Source organism: Coffea arabica, chromosome 6c, assembly GCF_036785885.1.
Source record: "Coffea arabica cultivar ET-39 chromosome 6c, Coffea Arabica ET-39 HiFi, whole genome shotgun sequence".
Classification (NCBI taxonomy): domain Eukaryota; kingdom Viridiplantae; phylum Streptophyta; class Magnoliopsida; order Gentianales; family Rubiaceae; genus Coffea; species Coffea arabica.
Window position 1 is genome coordinate 12,257,654 of NC_092320.1, and position 24,210 is coordinate 12,281,863.

General features: G+C 35.9%; 3 protein-coding genes across 5 annotated transcripts; all 3 read right to left on the bottom strand.

The window, feature by feature from the left end:
• Positions 1–1,200: 1,200 nt before the first annotated feature.
• Positions 1,201–4,328, bottom strand: LOC113693580 (replication protein A 32 kDa subunit A). 2 transcript variants are annotated; one of them, XM_027212116.2, is made up of 10 exons: positions 4,172–4,328; positions 3,959–4,069; positions 3,755–3,852; positions 3,088–3,129; positions 2,936–3,013; positions 2,474–2,549; positions 2,255–2,344; positions 2,094–2,173; positions 1,723–1,791; positions 1,201–1,611 (listed from the first exon to the last, which is right to left on the bottom strand). In XM_027212116.2, the coding sequence occupies exons 1-10, from the start codon at positions 4,253–4,255 to the stop codon at positions 1,527–1,529; spliced, it is 813 nt and encodes a 270-aa protein (XP_027067917.2). In that variant the 5' UTR covers positions 4,256–4,328; the 3' UTR covers positions 1,201–1,526. The 2 variants fall into 2 exon arrangements, with proteins under 2 accessions (XP_027067917.2, XP_027067918.2); XM_027212117.2 differs by having other exon boundaries at positions 1,201–1,643.
• A 583-nt stretch (positions 4,329–4,911) lies between these two features.
• LOC140008481 (uncharacterized) lies at positions 4,912–7,447 on the bottom strand. 2 transcript variants are annotated; one of them, XM_072052937.1, is made up of 3 exons: positions 7,283–7,447; positions 6,375–7,110; positions 4,912–5,624 (listed from the first exon to the last, which is right to left on the bottom strand). In XM_072052937.1, the coding sequence occupies exons 2-3, from the start codon at positions 6,951–6,953 to the stop codon at positions 5,049–5,051; spliced, it is 1,155 nt and encodes a 384-aa protein (XP_071909038.1). In that variant the 5' UTR covers positions 6,954–7,110; positions 7,283–7,447; the 3' UTR covers positions 4,912–5,048. The 2 variants fall into 2 exon arrangements, with proteins under 2 accessions (XP_071909038.1, XP_071909036.1); XM_072052935.1 differs by having other exon boundaries at positions 6,375–7,447.
• A 772-nt stretch (positions 7,448–8,219) lies between these two features.
• Positions 8,220–14,481, bottom strand: LOC113693579 (uncharacterized). The gene is made up of 17 exons (XM_027212115.2): positions 14,114–14,481; positions 13,989–14,023; positions 13,648–13,756; positions 13,425–13,522; positions 12,349–12,445; positions 12,163–12,252; positions 12,004–12,066; positions 11,801–11,875; positions 11,657–11,722; positions 11,506–11,583; positions 10,933–11,043; positions 10,779–10,856; positions 10,554–10,673; positions 9,554–9,597; positions 9,400–9,457; positions 8,670–8,721; positions 8,220–8,599 (listed from the first exon to the last, which is right to left on the bottom strand). The coding sequence occupies exons 1-16, from the start codon at positions 14,147–14,149 to the stop codon at positions 8,719–8,721; spliced, it is 1,161 nt and encodes a 386-aa protein (XP_027067916.1). The 5' UTR covers positions 14,150–14,481; the 3' UTR covers positions 8,220–8,599; positions 8,670–8,718.
• Between the last annotated feature and the right edge of the window lie 9,729 nt (positions 14,482–24,210).

A 24,210-nucleotide genomic window follows, 5' to 3' on the forward strand; every position in this document is an offset into this window, starting at 1 on the left:
CAAAAAGGATCGACAAAGAAATTAACGCTAAATGCAGTACAAATAACACGTACTAAGAAATAAAACTGCAACGTACCTAAACGTAAACTGAAGGAGTATCAGAAATTTATTAGTAGCCATGTGGCGTCGAAAATAAAGTGGTTCGATACTCGTGATCGTTCCATGGGTGCAGCCAGAAATCAGCAATTGCCTTTTGATTATATTTGTAGGATTCGCTTAGGTGTGGTTTGTGAAAATTCTTGCTAAAAGATACTTGTAATCGAATTCAACTCCATTAAAAGCACGTTCGTGGTTCATTGACTAGTCAAACCAAGTGGCCACGAGTAGCAATTTGTGTTCCCACATTTTGTCAAATGATTATTTTTGTCTCTCACTTCTAAAATGATGCTGATTTTACGTCCTTTACAAAATTAAGTCCACTAAAATTAAGTTTCCGACCACCCACTTGTTAATCTGAACCCACTATATAAATCACACATGGTTATAAATAAAAAATAAGAATAATTGGAAATAGGAAGCATCCGGGTTTTAACCATTTGGGCTGGGTATGGCCTGAAAAGTCTTTCAGCATTTTTAAAATGGTCCAAAAATGGGCCTAACAAAACCAGTCCGAGGAGGCCCAATTGATAGGCTGCAGTTGTAAGTCAAGGGCCATGACATTTGCACAAGAATCCAAACAAAAAATACCATATTCCTTCCATTCCTTTCCCTCCCGCTCCCTCAAGACAAACAAAGCCTCAGGTTATCACAAATCATTGGTTGCATTTCAATTTTATCATTGACATGAATAACTCTTTGAATATCTAATGCACTTTCACCAAGTAATAATTTGCCATTTTCTTCTCTTTTTTTTTTTTTGTCAAAATGTTATAATTTACCATTCACATAATAAACAAAGTAAAGGCTTTGGGTGTTTGATAATACCGCAATGCCACCTGCGGAACCAAATGTACTTAGCTAACAAAGGTTCCGACTTCCAACTTTCCACGTGAGGGAAGAAAAAGTTGCGTAACTTCTCACACTCGAATCAGATTGCACTTGCGAAGGATTATGAAGCAATATATGAATAATTGGTCTGGCTCTAGCATTTTGATTTAATGAAGGTGGAGCCCTTTAGCCGGGTTTAACTTTAACTTCTAAAGGACGACAGAATCTAATAATCCTTCGTCCTTTGAGACATCATATTGCGGCTGCAAAACAGAAGCTGCAACGGACTTTAAGTCTTTGATCAATCATTCACTGCAAAGTTTTCAAGGTGAAGTTCAATCCTAAGAGAGTACTAAGTTGTTTTACCCTTTACATCAGAACAGACAGAGCCAAAACACGGGCTATCTAAATAGGGTTGGAAACTTTTCGAGCGTACAAAAGTCTGCTGGATTTTACTTATCATGGAGCCGATGTTCCCTTTTCAACTCTACTACTAAGAAAATAGGACATCCAACCTAAGTAAATGAGTGCAAGCATGGGTGCATGATGATCTTGCTATCAATCCTCGCATTGATCTGGGGCATATGCATGTCATGACTTCAACCACAGGTAGTGGACTTGTAATGACATTCATCAATTGTTGAGTAAATCAGCCCTTCTGATTCTAGGGACTCAATAGTCTCCCTACAACATTGACAAAAGGGGGGGAAAGAAAACTGGTGAGTTGCTTTCATTACTATATCCGCACGCAAGCAGAGAGGCAGAGAGGCAGAGAGAGAGAGAGAGGATACGTACAAGATCTTTTCCAGAGGAATTTTGAGGTGCTGGGCAATTTCATTCCTGTGAACTCCCTTTTCCTGTGCCCTGGAACATGGGAAGAGCTCAAGTCAATAAGCATCAAAAAAGACCATGTATAAACTCAAATTGCAAATAAACGGACTCGGAAGATTATCAAGTATTTATTTAATTTTCAAATCGAAGATGAAGACAATCCATTTTCTAGTGAAAAACAAATTACGCTAGCCATTTCCCTGTTCCGTGCTGTTAGCAATACATTCCGCAGCAAATTACACCGGTCATGCAGCCCATCTAGACAAACTATTCCATTGACACTTATTTACGTTTCTATGCAGTGCAGCCCATTTGCATCAACTTTTATGACTTACACTGAGGAAGGTTGTTCTAAGTACTCTATCACCATTTTATCAATGCCCTTGAGTCCATCCGTGCTATATTCTCCATAGAACTGAGAAGTCCAGAAGAACGAATCAGAAACATTATAAAGATCAAGTAATCTAATGCTAGGCGAGTATTAATGTCAACTGACTTGATTTGAAGAAGAGCTCTTGTGTCCATTCACAGGAGTGCTAACTGCTGAAATTGGATTATGAACTTGAGAAGGGGCAATGACTCCATTCTGCGCCATGTATATTTGACAATATATTGTCTCAGTTAGAAGATGAAATAATTAACGAGTATAACCTATTCAGATAACTGCATGCTACGCACTGTTGAAACAGATAACAAGCAAAAGTTGTATTTATACCCGTCTGGTGTTAAAGCTGTGGTAATGTATGCAGGCGAGAAAGTGGCTTGAGAGCTCATCATAGTTATTCAGAGGCCTGAAATCAAGAAAAAATTCAACCATTGGTATACAAAAATGGCAAAATATTAGTCATCTATGGACACCCTATTAGCTAGCCTATGTGCAATTATGGCATGACAATAGAAAAAATGTAACATGAACATAAAGATTGATCTCCTCAGAAAATACGCAATCCAATTGAACAAATTTCCTCAAGTTTTCACCTCCGATTCCAGCAAAAGAAAAAGCATCCAACACCGAGTTGCTATTAATGCTACAATTAGATAGATGTCATTTTCAAATCGTTTAATAATCTTAAATGAGGACAATATAACTCAACTAGCAACAGCTCAAGCCAAGAATCTTTATTTCTCAGAAAAAAATTTGAATAAAGCTCATATTAAATTGCAAAATGATGCCTACCTGATGGCAAAGACCTGAAGTTGCTTTTTGCCTTGCAATGCTTTCAAAAGTCCATGCACTCGAACATACTTCCCATCCCTATAATTCAAACAAAAAACATGGTTTGAAGTTAAATGTAAATGAAGCAGAACTAACAAAGTCGGAGACCTTACTCTACTCTCCCGACTTCCTTGGTGTCCACGGCGTCATTGATCCTGCAATGTATAACATGAATACATACTTAGCCAAAGATGAACTTCAATATAAACTACACTTGCAGTAAACAACCAACAATGCCATTAGCCATCTGATTCCCCACACTGTCACAGCATTAATGCTTGGTTAGTAACAAACTAACAACCTCTAATACAGGTTGTCAAGATGATCAACTTGACGCAAGACTAACTTATCTAAGGTTAAGCGGTAGTAGAACCTAAGAAAACATAAAGCATATTGGTATATGTTTTTAACATTTCTACACACATAACAGGAATCAGGCATTCATGGTTTACATATCAAATGATGAAAACTGAGGATATTTGACCCTCTGATATAATTTCCTCCTTTTACTTCTGATTACCTTAATTTCCAAGATGCAAGTAATTTCTTGACAACGAAATCAAACATAAGATTCCATACGCCATGAATATTCTAGCTATTACTATTAATATGAAGCACGTCAAGGGCATCCAATTTCCCAAAAGAGTGAATGGCTGTCCACATCAAATTGGAATCTGAGTTAAAAAAATATCAAATGAACATTTGAATTTAGACATTGTCCTAACCCCCTTATACAAACTGACAGAGAGCTAAATGTGAAGTGAATGGTAAATAGTATACCATCTAAGGCAACCAATACGGCCAGTCCCATCATCAATCTCAAATTGGACATCCGTAACCTTTTCAGATTTGTTAAATGCCATTCCCACCAACATCACCTGAAACCCGATACAAATCAGGTATCTTCATATATTAAAACTCAAATCTTGTGAAAAAAAAAAGGTAAGAAAACAATTTTCAAAGGGATACAAAAAATAAACCCACATTTTTTACATCAACTCCGTCGATCTTAAAGCTTGATTTGTCATCAGTTGATAGTACTGCATCGCTTATTTGCTTCACCGTTACCGGAACCATCGGCTGTGCATCTCGACTCTTTTTTTTCAAATGTGTCCAAATATTCAAAAAAAAGAGTAAACAACAAAATAATAAAGGAAATTGTGAAATGAAAGAAAATGGGATAAAGTAGAATTTGACCTTGGCTGAGGAGCGGGATGAGTCAGTGGTTTGTGAAGAAGAAAAGCCGCCGCCGGCGACATCTATCTGGCTGCTGGAGAACATTTCTCCTTGTCTTCTTCTTCTTTGTTATTTTTTTCGTTATGGCAGATACGTCGGTGGACGAATGAAGAGGACTGATCAAAGTTATGGATAACATATTTACGTTCCCGCCATTTTCATTCTGCTTTCCCGCTAAAAATTGGTGGACATGTTTATGGGAGGAAGTGGTTAAACGAGGCCCACTGCTTCAATGGGTTGGCCGGATGAAACAGGCCCGTTTTGATTTGGATAGTGCACCAACACGTTTTGGAAATGATGAAAGTGAAGTTTACGATTAATTGATTGCCTTTTTGTTTGTCATAACTCACAAGAAGAAAGAACGAAAAGATTGCCCCATTCTTAATTTTAGGTACAATGGGATGAAAAAAGTTAGATTGAAGATAATCAAGCGGTAAATGATGTCAAAAGATTAACCGTTTTCTTTTGTACTTAATAGAAAGATCATCTAAATTGTAGAGCTAAGTAGAAACATGATTGAAAGAAATGAAAATATTTTTACTTAGTCAGTAAACACATAAGAAGTGGTAAATTTACAACTTTTTAACCAATTATAGTAAGAAGATTGTATGTACAATTGTGACATTAACCTAAATACATATGATATGACTTAACAAATGGTACAGAGATATTTTCAAAAAAAAAAAAAAAAAAACAAATGGTACAGAGAGACATCGTGGTATATAGCCTTATAAACTCAAAATGCGTTTAATACAATAAATCAAAGTGCAGTCCAAAGAACAAACGTGTACAGAATTTGTGACAGATTAATCTACATTCCGAGAATTGATATTTATGCTCATGGGTTCCGCGGATTGAAACAAAAATGCTTGCGACTGAAGAGATCTCTTCGAAGTTCTGACAATTTCATTAAGCTATGTGACCTGGGCACAACAACTGAGGATGCGGAAGATGACCGAGGAACTGAATCACCATCACTCCACTCAGGTCTCTGATCATCAGAGCAGCAAGATTCTGTTGCATTGAGATCACGTCTAAAGCTGACTTCTCCAACTTTTTCAGTTCTCCGCATTTTCTTCTTGTTGATCCAAAACCACCCCATTCTTGACAGTTTAAAGCCATTGGTAGTTTTCGCTGACTCCTCGTGAGAATTAAGCTTTGGGAGCGGTAGTCCCAAACTCTGAACTGCTGGTGGAGGACTGGGGGGTGGAATCAGCTCATTTTCTGGTGGATGTTTTGGTGTCCCTGGCTGCATTTCCCATCTGAAGGGAACCCCTTCAGAGCTTCGATAATACGAACGAAAAGATTGATCCACAGAAGAGACCCTGCAAAGAATTCTGTTGCCCGCCATAGAGCCATCATTTTCAGCTGTCTCGTGTACTCGACAGTAGTACACCTTCCTGTCCCCTTCATCCTACAATATACATTCCATAAAAGAGTCATATTAATCATAACGAGTAATTGTTGCCATCTCAAGTATTTATGATGCAAGGAATCATATTTTTGCATGGGAGTACGGCACATAATACGTAATTTTAAGTCTTCAACTCAAATTGTGAGGTGGGCTCAAAATATAAAGCAACCAGAACTAAGCGCCTGGTAGTGTCTGAGTTTCTGGTCAGGGAGACTCTAGATCTTACAAGGGCAAAGAGAAGGGGTTTCATGATATTTATGCGCCAAAAAAAATCAACACATGAATAACTAGTTAGAAAGTAGCTGAGCAAAGCTATCCAATTATCTTGTATTCCCAGCTTCCGTTGTGATTTTGGCTTTTGGGGATCACACATATTCTGTTTTCTGCCTGGTTCGCAATCAAATTTTGCAAAAATAAAACATTTCTGAACTTGACTTGGAGTTCAATATTGAAGTGACGAGTGAATTGACCATGCATAGCTGCATCCAGGTTATAAGCAAAATATGCATGAAATATTCTAGCACGCAAATAATAAAATGTATCGCTTAGCTTAGACAATGATTTGGTGAACTTACCTGTCTGTCCATTTGTGCTTCTAGCGCGTCTATACGAAGAAAATGCTAAATTCTACTCGGTCAAAACATGTAATTTACTTCAAACACATAAACACAGAAGAAGGATCAATTCACACAATCACCAAGTACCCCAAAAAAAAAGAAAGAAAAATCATATCCTTCTTGTGACACGAACCAGGATTGGTGAATTGTCGCACTGACTGCAGCAAAATGGACCTTCAACGGACTCCTTTCGATTGCTTGTTGACTCCATGGCTTGACTGTTTGAGGAATATGAAGATGAGGATGATGAAGTACATGACTTGTTAGATGACGCTACAAAATCTCCATCAGATTGATCACCAAGTTGAAATATCTGACCATTTTGGTTTAAACCGGGGACATCAGCGTCTGTCCCTACTGATGTTTGATTCTTAACCTTCCTACTTCTATTGATTATCTTGATTTTTCTCCAAAACCAGATCTTGGAGTGATCTGGATGTTTGGGTTGATCAACACAAGGCTTAGGCAGCCCCAAGCTTTGAACTAGTGGAGGGGGGCTAAGCGGTGGAAGCTCCTCATCTTCAGGAAGATTCTTTGGAGTCCCGGGCTGCATCTCCCATCTAAAGGGAACTCCCTCAGGTCTCCGGTAGTATATACGTGAAGATTGACCAACAGAAGACTCTCTTGACAGAATACGATTGAAGTAGACACCATCACTTTGAAGCACAGAACTTGGCTTCTTTTGCTGGTCATTTCGGATTTTGGAATTCATTCTTCCCTTCAAACTACAAATGCAAAACGCACAAATATATTCCGACCAAGTAGCAAGCTCCAATAGGTTCCTAGTCTTCCAGATGAATTTTTTTAGGTGCAAAAGGTTGTGATTGTTGAGTTGAAGCTTTGACCCCGCAGCTCTCTTGACAAAACTTCTGCAAAAATTCACGCATAATAGTTAGTTGAAGTAGCATCCCTGTTCAATGGCGAAAAATGGGAATTGGGGCACGTTATTTCGAGGTCTGTGAAGATGAATGATTGTTTGAAATCGGGGTTTTGTCAATAAATATCACGTTTTTGTTTATTTGCAAGTTACATGTTCCCTACCCCTATGACCTCTTCTGTTACTATATGTTTCTTTCGAGTGATTATTTCTCCTTTTCTCGTACACAAGCAAAGAGAACGCCTTTGCTCTCAAGGTTACGTTAGCCAAATTGACAATTGGTTTTAGGTTTGCTGCATGTGCCTATAACCCGAGCCTCAAGACAAGACCCACTTTACTAGTGCACAATGGAAAATCAACCGCGCTGGAAATCGACTCCAAAAAATCCTGGAGATGAACTCTTCCAATTAACATGTGCCACGAGGGGCTAAGCTTAGTCAAACTCGCTTTTTTCAAGTGCTCCAGTGACAGCATGAATAAAATATAAATGAATAAACCAGTACAGCACTTGCTTGCCTAAGTTGCCTTGTCAAGCCACCTTAGTAAAAGATTAAGATTTAAGCCCACCGCTTTCGGCTTCTAAACTGTCCATGGCAAAGAAATTCATGATACTTTTTTCTGCATCTCTTTGATTAAGCGGATACATGGGCATGGACGCAGACTAGCGTAGCGTGTGATTGACACCTGACACCGGTGGTGTATGTAAATTCTGTTCTTATGATAGTACTACTGTTTCTTTTCCAGGAAACTGATTGCACTAAAATCCAGGGATTCCATGCTCTCACACCGTTACGAAGGGTGAAGTCAAATTATTTAGGCACATTTTCCTACAAAGCTCTCCAGGTCGCCTGCACAATTCTCATTTCTTAATTTTGGGCAAATACATCCCTCCCGCACACAGCACATTCGCTGTAGCCCTCTTTACTTCCATCCCCCGTTTCCTTCCTTTCATTTTTTATTACAATCCCTCCCCTCGTGCCGATCATTTTTGGGTAAACAAATTACCTGTTGTTCCAAGTGTTATTCAGAGACCGAAAATAACCCCAGCTAGCAAGAAGCCATCATTAAGGAAAAAGCCACCCTTACAAAGAAAGCCAGAGGTGTCACAACAGATATCGTTGACATATATACCGGGTTTAGTGAAGGAGGGAGGCTCACAATGTTGTTGTTGCCAAGGAAATTTGCAATCAGAAAAACATCAATACGTGACAATACAGTAGGTTAAAGGGCACTATCGTAAAGCCCTGCATACGTCGAATAAGCAAATGCATACACAAAGCAAAGCTAGCTACGACGACGTTACAATTACTAGCCCGAAGTAAAACAATAGTTCTTTCAAGCAGCCTGAACAGGTAGCCCAGATGACTTGCGACCATCAATGCACATGTATGCATATGTTGACCCGCCCTAGATATTGTCAGCTTCACATCATTCAACCATAGATCATTGCACGTGACTTTCAGCAAGTTCAACTGTCATGACTTCAGACAGCCCCATATGTCAAACAAAAGATTTCAAAAAGATATACCAGACAACAATGAGCCATCATACCTGCCGCATGCACCTGGTTGCATCCATCATCAAATACTTGTCCTCTCCATTACTGCCAAAAAGTCGTTTTTGACTTGTTAAATTAAACAGAGGCATGCACTAAGTAACTGGGTGCCATAACCGAATAGATTAACTAGCATTTGCATCATTGCCCTCGTAGGGGCATGATAAGAACAAGTCCACCGATGCCAGAACATCAATATCAGCCTCACGATATTTGCTTATGTCAAAGTTCTTCAAAACCACACCCTTGACCATGTTCATCTATGATTATTGTTTTTCTTTTCTTTGGTGACATTTGATTATCAGTTGTATCGTCCAAAAAAATGAGTACAGCAATAGCACACAATAGCATGCCAGGAGAGAATGCATGACAGAGAAACTTAAAAGTCTATTTTCCATGTCGTCTAGAATGTGTAGAACATAAAGATTGCCGCCTTGGCTTGGATGGGATTCATCCAAAGCTAGCATAGCAACAGATGAAAGTTTTCAATACTGACAGAGTTGTAAACTTCAACTCTCATTGCTGTTTAGACCAGGTTAAGGTCTAAAATTCTTTCCATTTTCTCCAAGATTCTAATATGTGAAAAAAACATGGATAACAATGAAAATGATAAGCAAATGAATTTTCCAAGACCATTACAAGTCTATAACAGATGAGAAACATTAATCATCTCAACAGAAAAATAATTTAACTAGTGAAAGAAAGAAAGCTCATGACTGTTTATACCTCAGTTGGCGATGAAAGAATTAGTTCTCTGTCAGAATTTATATTACCACTCAATCTCCTGCATAAGTTTACTTAAAAAATAAGTATCAAGCCTTAGCTGCTTAGATTAGTTTGGGGGAGCTGTTACGTGTTGAGAAAGTTACTTCTTCATTACCTTGGACGTTCAGACTTTGTAAGATGCTTAGACATGATGGAAGCCTGCAGTCCAAAACAATACAGGGGTAAAAATTTCTCATACAGAGGACTATGATCATAGATATCAGAATTGTAAGACAGAATATCAATCTAGCAACAGAAGCACAATGAGAAGCTATATAGTGATGGAAATATGGTAATTTCAATCAAAATAAGGTCCATGGCTCGATCCCAGTTGGAGTTGGAGATTAGCAAATGAACACCAAGTACAAGATGCATTTGAAAATTTAAAACCAGAGGGCAAAAGACTATTCAACCACTACTTGAACAAGTCTACAAATATTTCTTATTGATTCTTCTGAATAATAAGAATCTCTTTTTAATTACAAAACATCATCACCTGCCTTAACATTACTGTTAACTTGCAACACTGCATAACATCTATTGGAAAAGGCACTAATGAATATTTGACCCAACATTTATTGCAGTAAAATGCAATGGGAATCCTGATCTAGAACCCTTCGTTCAACAACCTCGGGAAATTTCCAACCACATTTTCCTGTTCGTCACATGCACTAAAGAATTGATAGATTTTAGCTGCTTTTGGAAATAATTCGATTTCTGTCACCCATGGTCTAGTTTGTGCAAATTCAAGGCATATACAAAACCATTGTATTAATCAATTTACTATGAGCAATGCCTATGCAAACAAGCTATTCCACATTCTGAGAATCTTAATTTAGTTGAACGCGCAACAAGATGGATAAACTTCTTGACATAGAATTTCCCCTACTATAAATTCAATAAAAATTACTTGATTATAGGTTAATAGAGAGGTTCAATATCAGCACCATGCTGGTGTTAAAAATTAACACCCGGAAATACGGCAATTGAAAACAACTTTTGTGTTTGGTTTATCTATTCATTTACTGTTTTGCACATGTGCCATTCGGGAGAGAAGGAAGGGGGAAGCTGGAATCTAGGGTTCGTGGAAGGGGATTGTATTGAATCTTACATACCTGCTCCTGAATTATACTCCTGGCCTCAACAAGTTGAGCTTCCAGCTCAAGTTCTCTCTCTGTTGCTTCAGACGTGACTTCTGCACCTTGTTGTGCATCTTGTAGTTGAACCATGCGCTCCTTCAAGTTTCAGAACATAGAATAAAGACAGTGATTCCTTAGGGATTTAACCATCAGATCACAAAACAATTGTCTGCGTATAGCATGAAAATCTGCATATTCTACCTTAATAGAGGCCATTTTAGTTCGTAGACTTTCTTCAATTTGATCTCTAGCCATATGGAGAGGAAGGTCAAACATATCCTGCAAAACCATGAATGATGAAAAATGAAGTTCTACTTCTTCAAAAAAACATAATTTTGCAAACACTCTGCCATACCGTTCTCCCACCCAAAGGGGATTGCAAGTGGTCAATCTCTTGCCTTCCATTAACTAGAAAAGATTGATTGGATGTACCATTTGGTGCATTCAAAAAGTCGCGCATGTCCACCTGTAGGTAAAATATATCAGATAAGTTAGGCTCAATCAGAAAGAGCTTCTCATGATAGGCTCGAAAAGTTAAGCAATCACTTGGAAGATTATATATCAAATTTTCATCAACCAGATCCTTTCTAAGCAGGCGAATGAAAAGTAACAAAAACCATAAGTTCCTTCACTCTTGGATGTATCACATTGGTTATGAAAAATGAAACTAATTAAGCACCATTTATTTTGACACTTTCTTCAGCTTGATGAGCCTCAATTACACGTGGAATGGAATGCACCATGTAATACTGATTTCAAAGAATTTTGGCAGTCATGGCCATATTATTTTCGTTAGGTCTAGACAAGCCTTCATCTTAATCTTCATTAACTCTCTTTATTGTGAATCAGTTCAGCAAATAGAGCTACAAAAAGCAGTGTGTTTCCTCTTCTAGGAAAAGACAAAAAATTGCCATAATTGAGTGGTCACCTGCATTGAACGTAATAATGCTCTCAGATCAGCATTCTCTGCCACTAGTTCTTGGTTTTTTGCTTCATATGTGTCCACCTAGGAGGAGCATATGGTGAGAAACGAACCAAAAGGATGGAAAAAGTTCAAGAAACAAAACCAGGTGACTTACAATCTTTTTGTAGAAGTCATTGTCAGCTTTCTTTCCATTCCATGTACCACGCTGCCGCCCTTCTTTCTGTTTGCAATATGTTATGAATGACAATAAACAAACATTTTTATTAACTTGCATAAGATGCTCTGAATTTACAATTACCTGAAGCAAATTCATAATCTCCATTCCTGATCTAGATTCCTTCTTCTTCTCCATCAGAACTTGGTTTAGCCTTTCCTATGAAAAATAGAAAAGTAACAACTGTCTTACCATCTAGCTAGCCAATTACATGGCATCAATTACTGTAATGTATTGCATACACTTAGCATATCCAACTTCAAGACCAACAAAAATTCATATCATACCTGCAGTTTTATGTACTCTTTTTCCTTTTTCTTCATCTCATGTATTTGTTGAGTTTTAACTTGCTATTCAACAAAATACTAGATTTGTTAGCATCAAATTTTCTAGGCAAAATTAAAGAAATCCTGTAATGAACATCAGATGAACTGAAATGTCCTGACCTGATTCCCAATCACCATTCTTTGAAACTCATCTCGTTCTTGCTGCAACTTTTCAATTTGCGCTTTAAAAGCTGCAGAAGCTTTTGCTTCCTGGCCATAAACTCTTAGTTAAGCTCACAGAATAGCTCAATAGGATAAATTAACCAATACAAGACAAAGAATAATTCCATGTGGTAAAATACGAACTGTTCTAGTCATTGTTGCTATTTCTCTATCCTTGGATGCAAGTTGGGCTTCCAATCTCTCCACTTTAGCCTCGAATCTTGAAATGTCTGACAAAAACCTTGAGGAAAATAGGAAAAAAACTGCTGAGCGATTAAGATCCCTGGACAAAGCCCAAGAGTAATAACTGCCAATTCATTTCAAGAATTAGTGATTCATTTTAAGCATAACATTTTTCTAGCAATGACACTAGATAGAATTGATAATTCATTTCAAGCAGAACCATATTCTATCTACAATAAACTGAAAACTTCTTTGGGTCCTCAAAAACCTGAAGTAGAAAATTGACATATGTACTTAAAACTGACAATTAAATACCCAGCAGTTATATAGAAGCGAGCAACTCTAGTTCACTCAAATCCTCTCACAACTCTAGCCTCCAATTTCTTTCAGACCACATGTTTAAGTCAAAAAATTCCTCTTACTCCACTAGTCTCGTAATTAGTAGATTATACTAGGTCTTCCATCCATGAAACTTCTGATCAAGTTAACAAAATTCAAGAGCACTCAATTTAACCCTCGACATTATTATGGTAATTTCAACTCAAAAATGTCGAAACTTACATTTTAAACCAAAGTAATGTTAGTCCAATTACCAAAAACAAAAAAGAAAAGAGGAAATCACAAATAATTGTCTGCAAATGACAGTTAATTTCACAGAACGAGCCACTTCCTTTATCATGAAATTTGTGACTGTGGCGTGCCTGTAACCTTAGGCACAAATCCTGAAACCAAACACCACCGCTGCTCACCTCTCTCTCTCTCTCTCTCTCTCTCTCTCTCTCTCTTCGCATTTATTTTACTTTCTATGACTCCACAAACAAAAGAAAAAAAAACAAATTTATTTCTAAAAGTGTACATATAACCAGACAAACTAGACTTTGTGCACATACAAGTTAACCGCCACAATGCAGAATGACAACCCGTAAGAAAAATGTACACAGATTGAGAAACCATTTACATTTCCATTCTTCATTCATATTCATGTAACCACACAGTCCCCAAACAAGCAAAATTATATGGTAGAGGAAGGGCCATACCGTTGTCTCTGCTCATTAGCAGACTCTCTAAAATCAATGTCCCTCTGCCTCTGCTGTAACAGTGCATATATGCAATTGCAAGTCCTCGCGATTGAAACCTACTCAAATTGCACTCAGAAAACCAAACGAAGTAAATTCACTTGCCTGTGCGCGCGCACACGGGGGAAAAAAAGTTCATAAGTTACTGAAAAGGGGGAAGAAAATGGAAAATGCGATGACTCACTGGATCATTGGCGAAGAGATCAAGCGAAGCCGGAAATCCGAAGGTGACTAGGGTTTGATTCAAGTACTTGGCACAGTGCTCGAGGTTGTTAACGTCAGCAAATGCGTCACTGAAAACTCACATCACAGCCGGCCGAGGCCATCTTTTTTTATTATTAGCATATAAATCGGACCATATATCAACCAAAATTCAACACATTGTACGATAACCACAGAAATCAGAAACCTAAGACAACTAGTGCAAATATAGTTGTGCAAATATATAAATATATATATATATATATATATATATTCGAGGAATTAATAGTAGTTCTTTTCCATTTTTTCTTTTTTTAGTGGTACCTGATCCCCAAACTTCCAGGCGGCGTAGATGCTCGCTGCAAATGTAGTAAAAATGAGCAGAAATTACACAAAATTTTGAAATTTTAACCTCGGAAAGGGGGAAAAAAAAAAGAAGAAGTTCATACTCGGAGATCAAAATCAGAGTCAGTCGGAGGCGGCATTGTCAGCAAAAGCAGCTTCACTTTAATAACAACAGAAATCCACACCAATCTAAACGAACTCGATCAACCGGCAGCGGGCGTGTGTTTTAGGAGTAGGAGTTGAAGAGAGAATGCGTAGATCTAAGGGGAATGGGATCGTGCCAGGAATTTTTGAAATTTGGAGTGAATAGTGAAGTAAAAGCGGAGAGGAATGATGGCGCTTCAAGTAGATTCATTTCTCAATTACTACCAGAAGAGAAATAGAGAGACTTGTTGCTTTTTAGTACAACTCCCTCCACTTTTTCCTCTTTTTCTTTTTGTTGGTCTTCGTTGTTTGGATAAATAATAAATAGCAGCAGTGCTTGGAAAAAAGAAGTGGGTAGCAATAAATAAAAGGATTTAAAAGAAGAAGGGGACAATAACGGACAGATAGATTTTGCAGGTCTGACTTGTTTGGATTTGATTTGGAATTCGTGAGTGAAGTCGGGGGAGCGGTCTGACGAGTTCAAACTTGTGGTTGACCAATAGTACACGACTCTCTTTCACGAGCAAGCAAACAGGCGCAGGCGCGCATTTTTTAGAAGTAATACCCACTAACTGACTACTAATTCTTATGAACCTCAGATAATTTGCTTCACAGTAGTGCATTCGGAAATTAAAAAAGAAAGCAATGTGGAACAAAAAGTTTGCCACAAGAAAATTATTGGACTCAAACTATTTATTTAAAGCCTTATCTCCCAAGCACTTCCAGAAACAAGCAAACGTAGCCTTTAAACTCAATCAACCGTCTCGGGGAGATCAAGATTGGGCCAAAAGCAAGCAATTGATTTGCACCTACTAAAAGAAAAAAGAACAAAAAACGAAAGCAGCGATGAGCCTGAGGAGAGAGCTAGTGTCTCGTAGTTGTGTTTGGATTGCATTTTTCTAAGTTTTTTTTGTAAAAATTTACTGTAGCAATTTGATATATGTGATGTAAAAATGTGACTGAAAAATGAATTCACAAAAAAAAATAGTAATTTTTCTTTGAATCAAAATTGCTATCCAAACAAGAGGCCTAAACTCATATTATATAAAGATTGCAGTTAACACCTTCTAAAAAATATATGGGTAAAAGTCCCATCACTTTAGCCAGTCACTTGAACGAGAAAACTGGCTTCCTTCCACCTTGTAGGGCTGTACGCTTTGATGATGAAAGTTTGGTCATTATTAATTAAGTATACTAAAAGTGTCAACAATTCACATCCTGGCTGGCAATTACAATTACTAAATTTTGAAAGTCCAGGTAAACAAACTCAGATCCAGTTCCGCCCGCATCATTAACAATCACTAACATGCGTGAAACATAATGGTACGCAGCAATTCAACAATATATTGTTGGATTTTGGCACAATATTTTTTTTTGGTCCAAAACGGTAGAAATGTATTGCTTGAACCAAAAATATTTACAAACGAGCAAAAGCTTGATACATACATTGTGCCTGTTAGCACAGTAGATTAGGATTAACCCATTCTACGTCTTGATAACTGCTCAAGGCTTGAACACTAAAACAAATACTAAGATCATTACAATTATATATAACGTACCATTTTTTATAAACATAGTTCATCCCTAAATAAATGTTGTTTTGTCTGGACAAACTATTATGTATTTCAAAAAAAAATCTTTAGAAAAACGCTATAATCTTTTTCTTTATATATAAATATATATATATATAATTTGATATTTGTGAAATAAAAATGATAACAAGATGATAGAGGGAAATGCTTTTATGCAGCAACGTTCGAAGCTAATTGTTGATTTCATTCGTCGGCTCAAGTGCCTTGATCCACAAGGCTCTAAACAAAGAGACTCGACGAGCTTCTTCTTATAGCGAAGAGGCAAAAGTAGTTAAAGAATCTGATGATTTGCGCGATGCAATTAGGCTTTGCGAGTGACAACGTGTTGAAGCCATGATGATGATCATGGTAACAACCCAATAAAACCTCGTACAAACGTCCAAACCCCACACTCCCGAAACCGACAGAACAAGCTTCCTCTGCTTGATGTTGATGGTGCCCTGCCAGTCCAAGGGAGGGAACTCGTACAAAGTTATGTGTTTTTTTTGGTTTCCCCATCTAGAATGTCAAAAAACTTTCAACATTTTCCTTATAAACTAAAATCTTTTCTTTGGAAAAAAAATCATAAAGTTTTTATGTTGAATCCAGAGATAAATGTGCGCGAAATTCGCCCACCCAAGATAAACATTCTGCCAGTGCCTATTCCACCTCCCCAAAGTCCAAGCCCCAAACAACCAAGTAGAATTATTTGCAATGGTACGTTTCGGTGACTTTTCTCTCTCTATTATTTTGCTTTATTTCTCTTGTTCTTGTTGTCAATATTATTAGATGGTAATTGATGATCGTTTTCTTACAAAAAAAAAAAAAAAAAAGGGATAGAAAATGAGAGCTGCCATGCCATTCTAAAAATGGAGCCTCTTTGCCATAGAACTATTTTATATGTCATCAGAAATAGTAAATTTAATTGTAAAAATTAAGTTAAAAAAAAAAAAAAAACAAATACCATACTGTACGGTTTGTGAAGATGCCCTAGCCGAGAATCCGTCACGAAAAGGAACCCAATGAACTGGAGGGATGATTGTCATGTTGTGGGCTTTTCGTATTAATTCTGAGCCATAAATGGAGATACCAGTTGATACGGGCTTGGCATGCTTGTGGTTCGAGAAGTTGTCCCCCTGTCGAAGCAAACCATCCATTTGCCTTCTTGGAAGATTTGGGCCAAAAGCCCCATTTTGCTTAAAGCTGTTACCCTCTCCAGTCTCCAGGAAAAGAAAAATCTGTTCATCTTCCACCTCCCAAATCCCCACTGAAAAATATTATATGAAAATTTAAGTATGGGACTGTGGCTAAAAGAAAAAAGAATATTTTCATTTGTTGTTGACAAACTCAAGTAATGCAGCAATCAATCTATTAGCATACACAAAAGAAAAGGCCAGGAATCGCACAACGTCGGCTCCTGACTACTGGACCATCAGTGGGCCACGCAAAGGCGTTATTAGTTTTTTTTTTTTTTTTCTTTACGGCAACGGTAACATTATTATAATCTAATTTACAAGGAGACGAGTCTAAAGAAATCATGTATAAAGAATCTAACTAGATTAAAGGGGTACTCTAACGCCTCTTTTGAATTTTTTTTACTAGAAATGGGATTCGAATCCCGCAACGGATCTTTTGTCCCACATCTTGTGCCACTCTCTGTGCCACTTTTTATTATATTGGTATTTCTCCTACACAAACATCATATTTTAGTTCTTTTTTGTTTCCTTAAGACCCAATAACTATTAATTGAGTAAAAATAAATACAACAGCTTCAAAAAAGTAATATATAATAGAAAATTAAAAAATATAGCAGTAAATTCATAAAAAATCTCATTTTTTGTGCATTTTGATTTTTTGAGTTTGTTAAATTTTGTGTATTACTCAAATAATAGTTATTGCATCTTAAGGAGACAAAAAAGAACTAAAATATGATATTTATATAGGAAAAATAATAATATAATAAAAAAATGAGACAGATAATGACATAGAGCGTGAGATAGATGCGTTCGAATCCTTTTTAGTAGCCAGTGAGGCTCATGGTTGCAAAGGCTTTATTCGGTGGAAACGTCATTTTCAAATTTCAGCGCAGGAGCAAGTGAAGTCAAGAGGAAAGCTATCAGTAAATACAGGTCCCACGGCTGGGGTCTAAACTCTGAGGCCAGGCCGGGCGGCAATAGCATCGTCGTCTTATATTAAATCAATGAATGGATCCGAAGAAAAAGACGGTTGTGTTTAATATTTGTTGATGGCTTTGGAAGGTGGAAGTTTATACCCGTAGATTGTAGTTAACGCGGGCCTCGTGCGAAACTGAACTTTCTTTCTTCTGTTGTTCTTGTTGTTTTTTTCTTTTCTTTTCCTTTCTTTTAAGGTTCAAATGTCGAATGAATTTTTATCTACCCATATGTTCTTCCCAATTCTACCCCCCAGACTTCCTGGAGAATATTAGATGAAAATTGGTTGTGTACATGTCTGTGGTTACTAAACCAACTCAACACTCAACCTAGTTGAGTTGGCCGGTAGTGAGAGATTTAAACCATTCCTTCAGCGTAATTGAGTTGGCCACTATGGAGAGACTTAAATCTTTTTTTCCGGTGTAAGTTGATGGATCAAATCTTTTTGCTTGCATTCTTGTCCATTTTTAAAAAAAAAAAAATTTCACTAGTGAATGTCTATACACTCGTCTAGTCCAATGAAAGTTCAATTATCACCGGATTCCCTATTGACCACTTTGACTCCACTATTTTCCCCTAGTGCAGAGTATGAGCAGACGTATAATAAAAATTATCGCATCAACAATAAAAAAAAATGTTTCTGGTTATTGTGAGAGAAGTTTGTAGGGCTTGGTAGTGATTATTTGGAAGTTTCAATCATCGTTTGATTCTTAGTTATGATTATGCTTGATTCTGATGTTACAAGTTGTTGCTAGGAATCAAATTATGTAGAGTATTATTTGAAATATTATTTAGAATAATTATCATAATATTTTTTGTGATGTGATGTACACGAGATAAAAAAATGATTGAAAATATGAAAAAATGGATTGAAAATTTTGTTTATGATGCTAACAAAATATTATTTGAAAAATTTTGATATGACTGCCGTGTGTATATGAAGAGAAGACAGGAACACAGCCAGATACGACCCGTGTGTATATGAAGAGAACAACCTAAATTATAGTATTAGTAGAAAAAATAGAGACAAAATAGGAAGTACATACGATTCCATGTCTACTGAATACCCGAAGGAGAAGCTGTTGTACTTAAATGGACAACACGACATGCAAGTTATAGGTGGAGGATCCACGTCCAAAGGATTAAGGGAACCCTGCAGGCACGACACATTTGGTTAAATTGAAAAATGAAGTCTGGAATTTGAAAAGTATATGGCACAAATTGTTATTGAATATTTTATGTTTCTTTATTTTTGTCTCTAATCTTTTTGTTTATTATAATTCAAATGGTGGCGCGTATTTTCTCACTCAACTCATCAAAATATAGATTTTTTTGTCACTTAACTGACGAAAACGTGCATTTTTTCATTCAATAATGTAGGTTATAATTAGTTGAATGACCAGCATTTATGTTAAAGAAAAACTTTATTGACTACAAAAATAAAAGTTTAAACATTTTGGAACCATTTATGCCATTTCCTCAATTCTGAAAATTGAAACTTTGCTAAAGTCTTGTTGAATCCAAAAAGTTATATTTGTTTGATGATCAATGGAATTTGAGTATTAATTGGAAATCCAATTTCAAGTATATTACACAATTTAATATCAATGTTATAATTTATTTTTATATTGAATTAGGGTTCAAATATTGCTTTTCAGTATTTAAACTATATATTAATGCAAAAGTCTGCGTATGTAAGACATAGATTTTCATTTTTTGGGGTGTAAAAATGCGTTTATTTGATAGAAGAAAGAATCCTGTAGAAAGCATCATGTCTTTGTAAGATATGTGCAAAGTTGTTATATTGTCTTTGTAAGCATTTTTTTTTTTAAATTAGAGTAACTCTTTTTGAAATTTATAGGTATTGCTAACTATAAAGTTATATAAGCTAATTATGGCACGATTCTAATACTTTTGATTCCAATTAAGGGAAGAAAAAAAATCAAATTCTCTCAGTATTTCCAGGATAGACTATTAGATAGAATTGTCAATGAGATCGGTTCAACTCAAGCTTGGCTCATTCGACTTGAGAAAAATATCCGATGAGCCTGACCTTTCAATGAACAAGTTTGAGTTTGGGCCTAAAAAATAAGTCCGAATTAAATATGAATCGAGTTTGGGTCTCATTAGACTCAAATTCCATACAGGTCCGACCCTTTAATTACATATATGTATATAATATATATAATATGAGTAAATCTTATATATATTAATAGTGTATACACTATCACCATTTAATTCATGACACGTGTACAAAAATTGAATATCAAATTCAAATTTTGCATAGTTGTCATTCATCCAATGTTGACAGTGTATACACTGTCAGTGTAGGAAAGATTAATACATATAATATTTATATTTTGATATATATATATAATTATATATTCAGAAAATATTATTACTAAATACTAAATATATACAAATTACAAATTACAAAAATACATCCGAAAATTTCTTTACTATCTTTCTTGAGATTCAATATTGATAATGCATAAGTGAAATTCTAACTTTTCTTATTGGTCAAGTAAATTTTTATATTCGCATAATATTGGTTGATTTCTTTTTTATCTAGAAACACAAATCATCAAGTATGTTTGGATTTAAGTTACAAGGCTATGAGGAAATTTCAACCTTTAAAGATATATTAGTTTATGACAGCATGTTTTATTACTATTTTTCATGTATTTTGAACGAATTAAATATTGTTGAAAATTTTTTTATATATGTACTTTTTAAGAACTATTACTTGTTCATGTTTTATTTTAATGTTGTAGTCCTATGAATATTATATTAATTTTATAATTTAATAGTTATACTAATTATATTAAGAAAATTGATGAGTAATAATAAGTGAGTTTGGACTAAACCCGAATAAGGCTTAAAATCTAAATATTTTGTGAGTTGAGTATGATCTTCACATTTATTAAAGCTAAACTCATGATTTGAAACCCAAAAGTGTCACAAATTAAATGAACTAATCCTAAACGTATAAAAGTCTAGCCCATATGTCCTGATTGCCAGGCCTACTGTTAGATCCACTTTTGACAAAATTTTCCTTTGAAGCTCCGCAAGTCTAACCAGAAAATAATTTCAGGTGAAAAATTCCTTATGCATGTAAAGTCTGGTAAAGTTCAAAGTATCACTCTAAAGTTTGCATCGTCCTTGATCAATTTAGGCTAGCAACATACAGGGTTGATGCCGAGCTGGTCAATATAATGCATGTTCAATGCATTTCTTGAAAAATGGACCGGTGGTAAGACTACGTTAGACTTTACATTAAAAAATTACTCCTATCTATGGACCAAGCCAGACACTTTGACTCTGCCAAACTGGAAATTTCCCTAAGAACTGGCAACGAGAAGAGCCACCATCGTTTTCTGAAGAGCGATTACAATAATAATAAGGGAGCAAGAAACGTAGCATTGCAGCCGATTTACGTTCCTTAACTCAGGTACGTACCATGGTTGAAGAGCGAAAAAGAGGCAGCCAATTGTGATCATTAAACTGGTCAAACGAAAACGGAAGTCAGACGCGGCAATTGAACTAAGAAGATATGTTTTAGAGCCTTGAGATTTTTCTTCGTCTCCTTTTTTGACCCTGTTCACTGGATCTGCGCTTTTGCCTTTCATAAACTGTTATTTTCAAGCCCATTACCTCATTGTAATCTCAGATAATGACTCATAAAATACCAGCTACATTCTTTCGACTAAAAGGCAGCTGATTTTCAAGTCAAAATACAACAGAAGGACACATGGCATCCGATGCTGCATGGTTCTCTTTCTCTTGGCGAAAAGTATTTGGGCTGCATTTGTTTACTGGCCGTTATAACGTAAAAATTATTAGCAGTTAAAGTACTGCAAATTTAAAGCTAGGTTAAATTACTTTGATTGCAACCATAATACCCTTTTTTATTTATCAGGAAAAATTAAACTGCAGCAGATATTTAATCATCAGTAGAATTTGTTTTCTTAGTAATCACTTCCCGTTTATTAGGAGCACATGCAGTTTTTGGGCATAGCCCATCAAAAGAACAGAAGGCCTAGAAACAAATGGGGGAAAATAAATAATGTGAGTTTCTGACCAAAAAAAAAAAATCATCAATTGCAATAGGGAAAATAATATTAAAAATCATCCGGATCCGATTCATTTATTTACTCAAGAAAACCATTTTGAAATATTGGTGCGGTTCCGCGAGATCCATTCTGTTAATTTGACAGCCTGGATTAGAGATCAGAATATATGGTTGCAAGGGTATGGTGGAGTGGTTAATTATTCCTGCACATGGTCGCTCTGGGCTTTTCTGACCAAATACCGTTGGATTCTCAGAATTCCCAGCCACTCGCCCCACTAATTAATTGAGTCGTTCATTATTAAACATTTCTAATTATATTTTCCTCTTGTAATTTGCTTTACATTTTTTTTTCCTTTAAAATAACTATAACTATAACCAAACATTAACAGTACACGACTTGACTAATTTGCCATTGGATGATGCTGTGTTGTATATGCTTTACAAATTTGACATAAATTGCATCAGTACAATGGATGCATGGTCCGGGAAATGTCTCAATTCTTCGTAGTTTTCCATACAAACACGCTTAGATCTCCCATTATTATGTATTGTCGAAAGAATTATATTTTTTGAAAACAAAGGTTTATTATAATACTTTTTAATATGTGATGTATGTGAATTTCAAAAAAAATATTTTCGAAAAGCTCAAAATATTTTCTCAATAAAATGGCAATCCAAACAAGCTCAATTCTAGCTTCTTCTTTTTTTTTTTTTTTTTTAAGCATGCATAGCAACACTTAAACAGACGGAAGTGGGAAACAGAGGGACTACACAGCTGGGAAGTCAAGCTTGTTTGTCTTCGAGAACTTTAAGCCCCGTCTAGTGGCAGAGTGGCGGTTGCATGTCCAAAATTCTGAATTTTCTGGAGAAAACATAGTGAATTGGTTTTTTTTTTTTAATAATAATGGGAATAGCGGAGGCTCCTACCACTTGGCCCTAGACTGGTCACAGAATCATCGATTCCGATTTAAAAATCAATAATTCTGATTTTTTGAAGGTTACGATTATAATTCTTGAATCTTCGATTTTGATTACAGTTTCATTTTTTTTCCGATTATTTTTTTAATCATGCTTAAACACTTTGTTTGTTATAAAATTGATTCTAAGAAAAAATAACAATAAATGTTAATAAAAAAGGAAAGAAAGAACTTTATTGTATCATCGTGTACAAGGAAAAGAAAAATTGATGCAAATTTTATTTTAAAAAATTCTCATCGTCGATTAGATTTTGTTTGTTCTGGATTTAAATTAGTCATTTGATATAAACTTACTAATAGAATGGAATAATGGGTTGTTGGGCTAAAATTGGAGATGTTGGTATTATATACTAACCATTGATATGATATCGAATTCTAAATTGGTCAAATATATTTAAATAGCAAATATTTTTTTAGACGATTTGAACGGATCATAAATCATCGGTCATGATTCCGGTTCGAAAACCTAAATATAAATCTTTAATCATAATGATTATGGTTCCGATTTCAATTTTCAAAATATGTTTTCGATGCCAATTCAACAAATTGCTAAGTTAGTTTCAATCCAATCTCGATTTAAACCTACAACGTAGCCACCCTATTTGGCGGCCCACGTGTCCATGCAATTGGGGGTGAGTTCTATAATTTTGACCTGCGAGAAATCTTTGAACGCGTGAATTCAAAGATTCAATAGTTCTTGGATCGTATCAATGTGTGGTCAGCAGTATCAACAGAACCAGTTATCGTTTCCTTTTCATTTGACTTTATCATTAGATGCTACTTTTTTTTTTTTTTTAATTTCTCCCAGAAGAATTTGTGATATATCGAATATGGAATACGACTATTAGCATGAAAAATACCTTATTGAATAGAAATATGGAACATCTCTTGACCATCCATCAAGTCATATTTAATAATGAGATGAGAAAAACATTTCAACCAAAGTTAATTTCTGTTCCAGTATTAGGCATCCGAAGAAAGAAAGCCCTCAAGGCTCTACTTCCTCGACTCTTCTCCCTCTCCCTAACTAAAGCCGATGTAGAGCATATCCTCTGACGTACAACTACTTGACGAAATACTCCCTTCCTTTTTTTATAACTGACGTTTAAGGTTTTGCACACCAATTAAGAAAAGTTTTTCATTATTTAAATCTACACACTACTTTCCTTTTGTATCCTCATTAATTATCCAATTCACTCATGTTTTCTCTCACTATAGTATTAAATGGTGCTGTTTTACTAGGCCAAAAGCAAAGAGAGAAGTAAA

Excerpts from the sequence above, each read along its gene's own strand:
- LOC113693579 (XM_027212115.2), bottom strand. The coding sequence starts at position 14,149 with ATGCCGCCTCCGACTGACTCTGATTTTGATCTCCGA. Across the intron at positions 11,876-12,003 it reads AAGAGTACATAAAACTGCAG|GAAAGGCTAAACCAAGTTCT; the intron begins GTATGATATGAA and ends TATTTTTCATAG. Across the intron at positions 10,857-10,932 it reads CCCCTTTGGGTGGGAGAACG|GATATGTTTGACCTTCCTCT; the intron begins GTATGGCAGAGT and ends ATGGTTTTGCAG.
- LOC140008481 (XM_072052937.1), bottom strand. The coding sequence starts at position 6,953 with ATGAATTCCAAAATCCGAAATGACCAGCAAAAGAAGCCAAGTTCTGTG. Across the intron at positions 5,625-6,374 it reads GCGACAATTCACCAATCCTG|GATGAAGGGGACAGGAAGGT; the intron begins GTTCGTGTCACA and ends TGTATATTGTAG.
- LOC113693580 (XM_027212116.2), bottom strand. The coding sequence starts at position 4,255 with ATGTTCTCCAGCAGCCAGATAGATGTCGCCGGCGGCGGCTTTTCTTCT. Across the intron at positions 2,345-2,473 it reads ACAGCTTTAACACCAGACGG|AATGGAGTCATTGCCCCTTC; the intron begins GTATAAATACAA and ends TACATGGCGCAG. Across the intron at positions 2,174-2,254 it reads AGAGCTCTTCTTCAAATCAA|TTCTATGGAGAATATAGCAC; the intron begins GTCAGTTGACAT and ends TGGACTTCTCAG.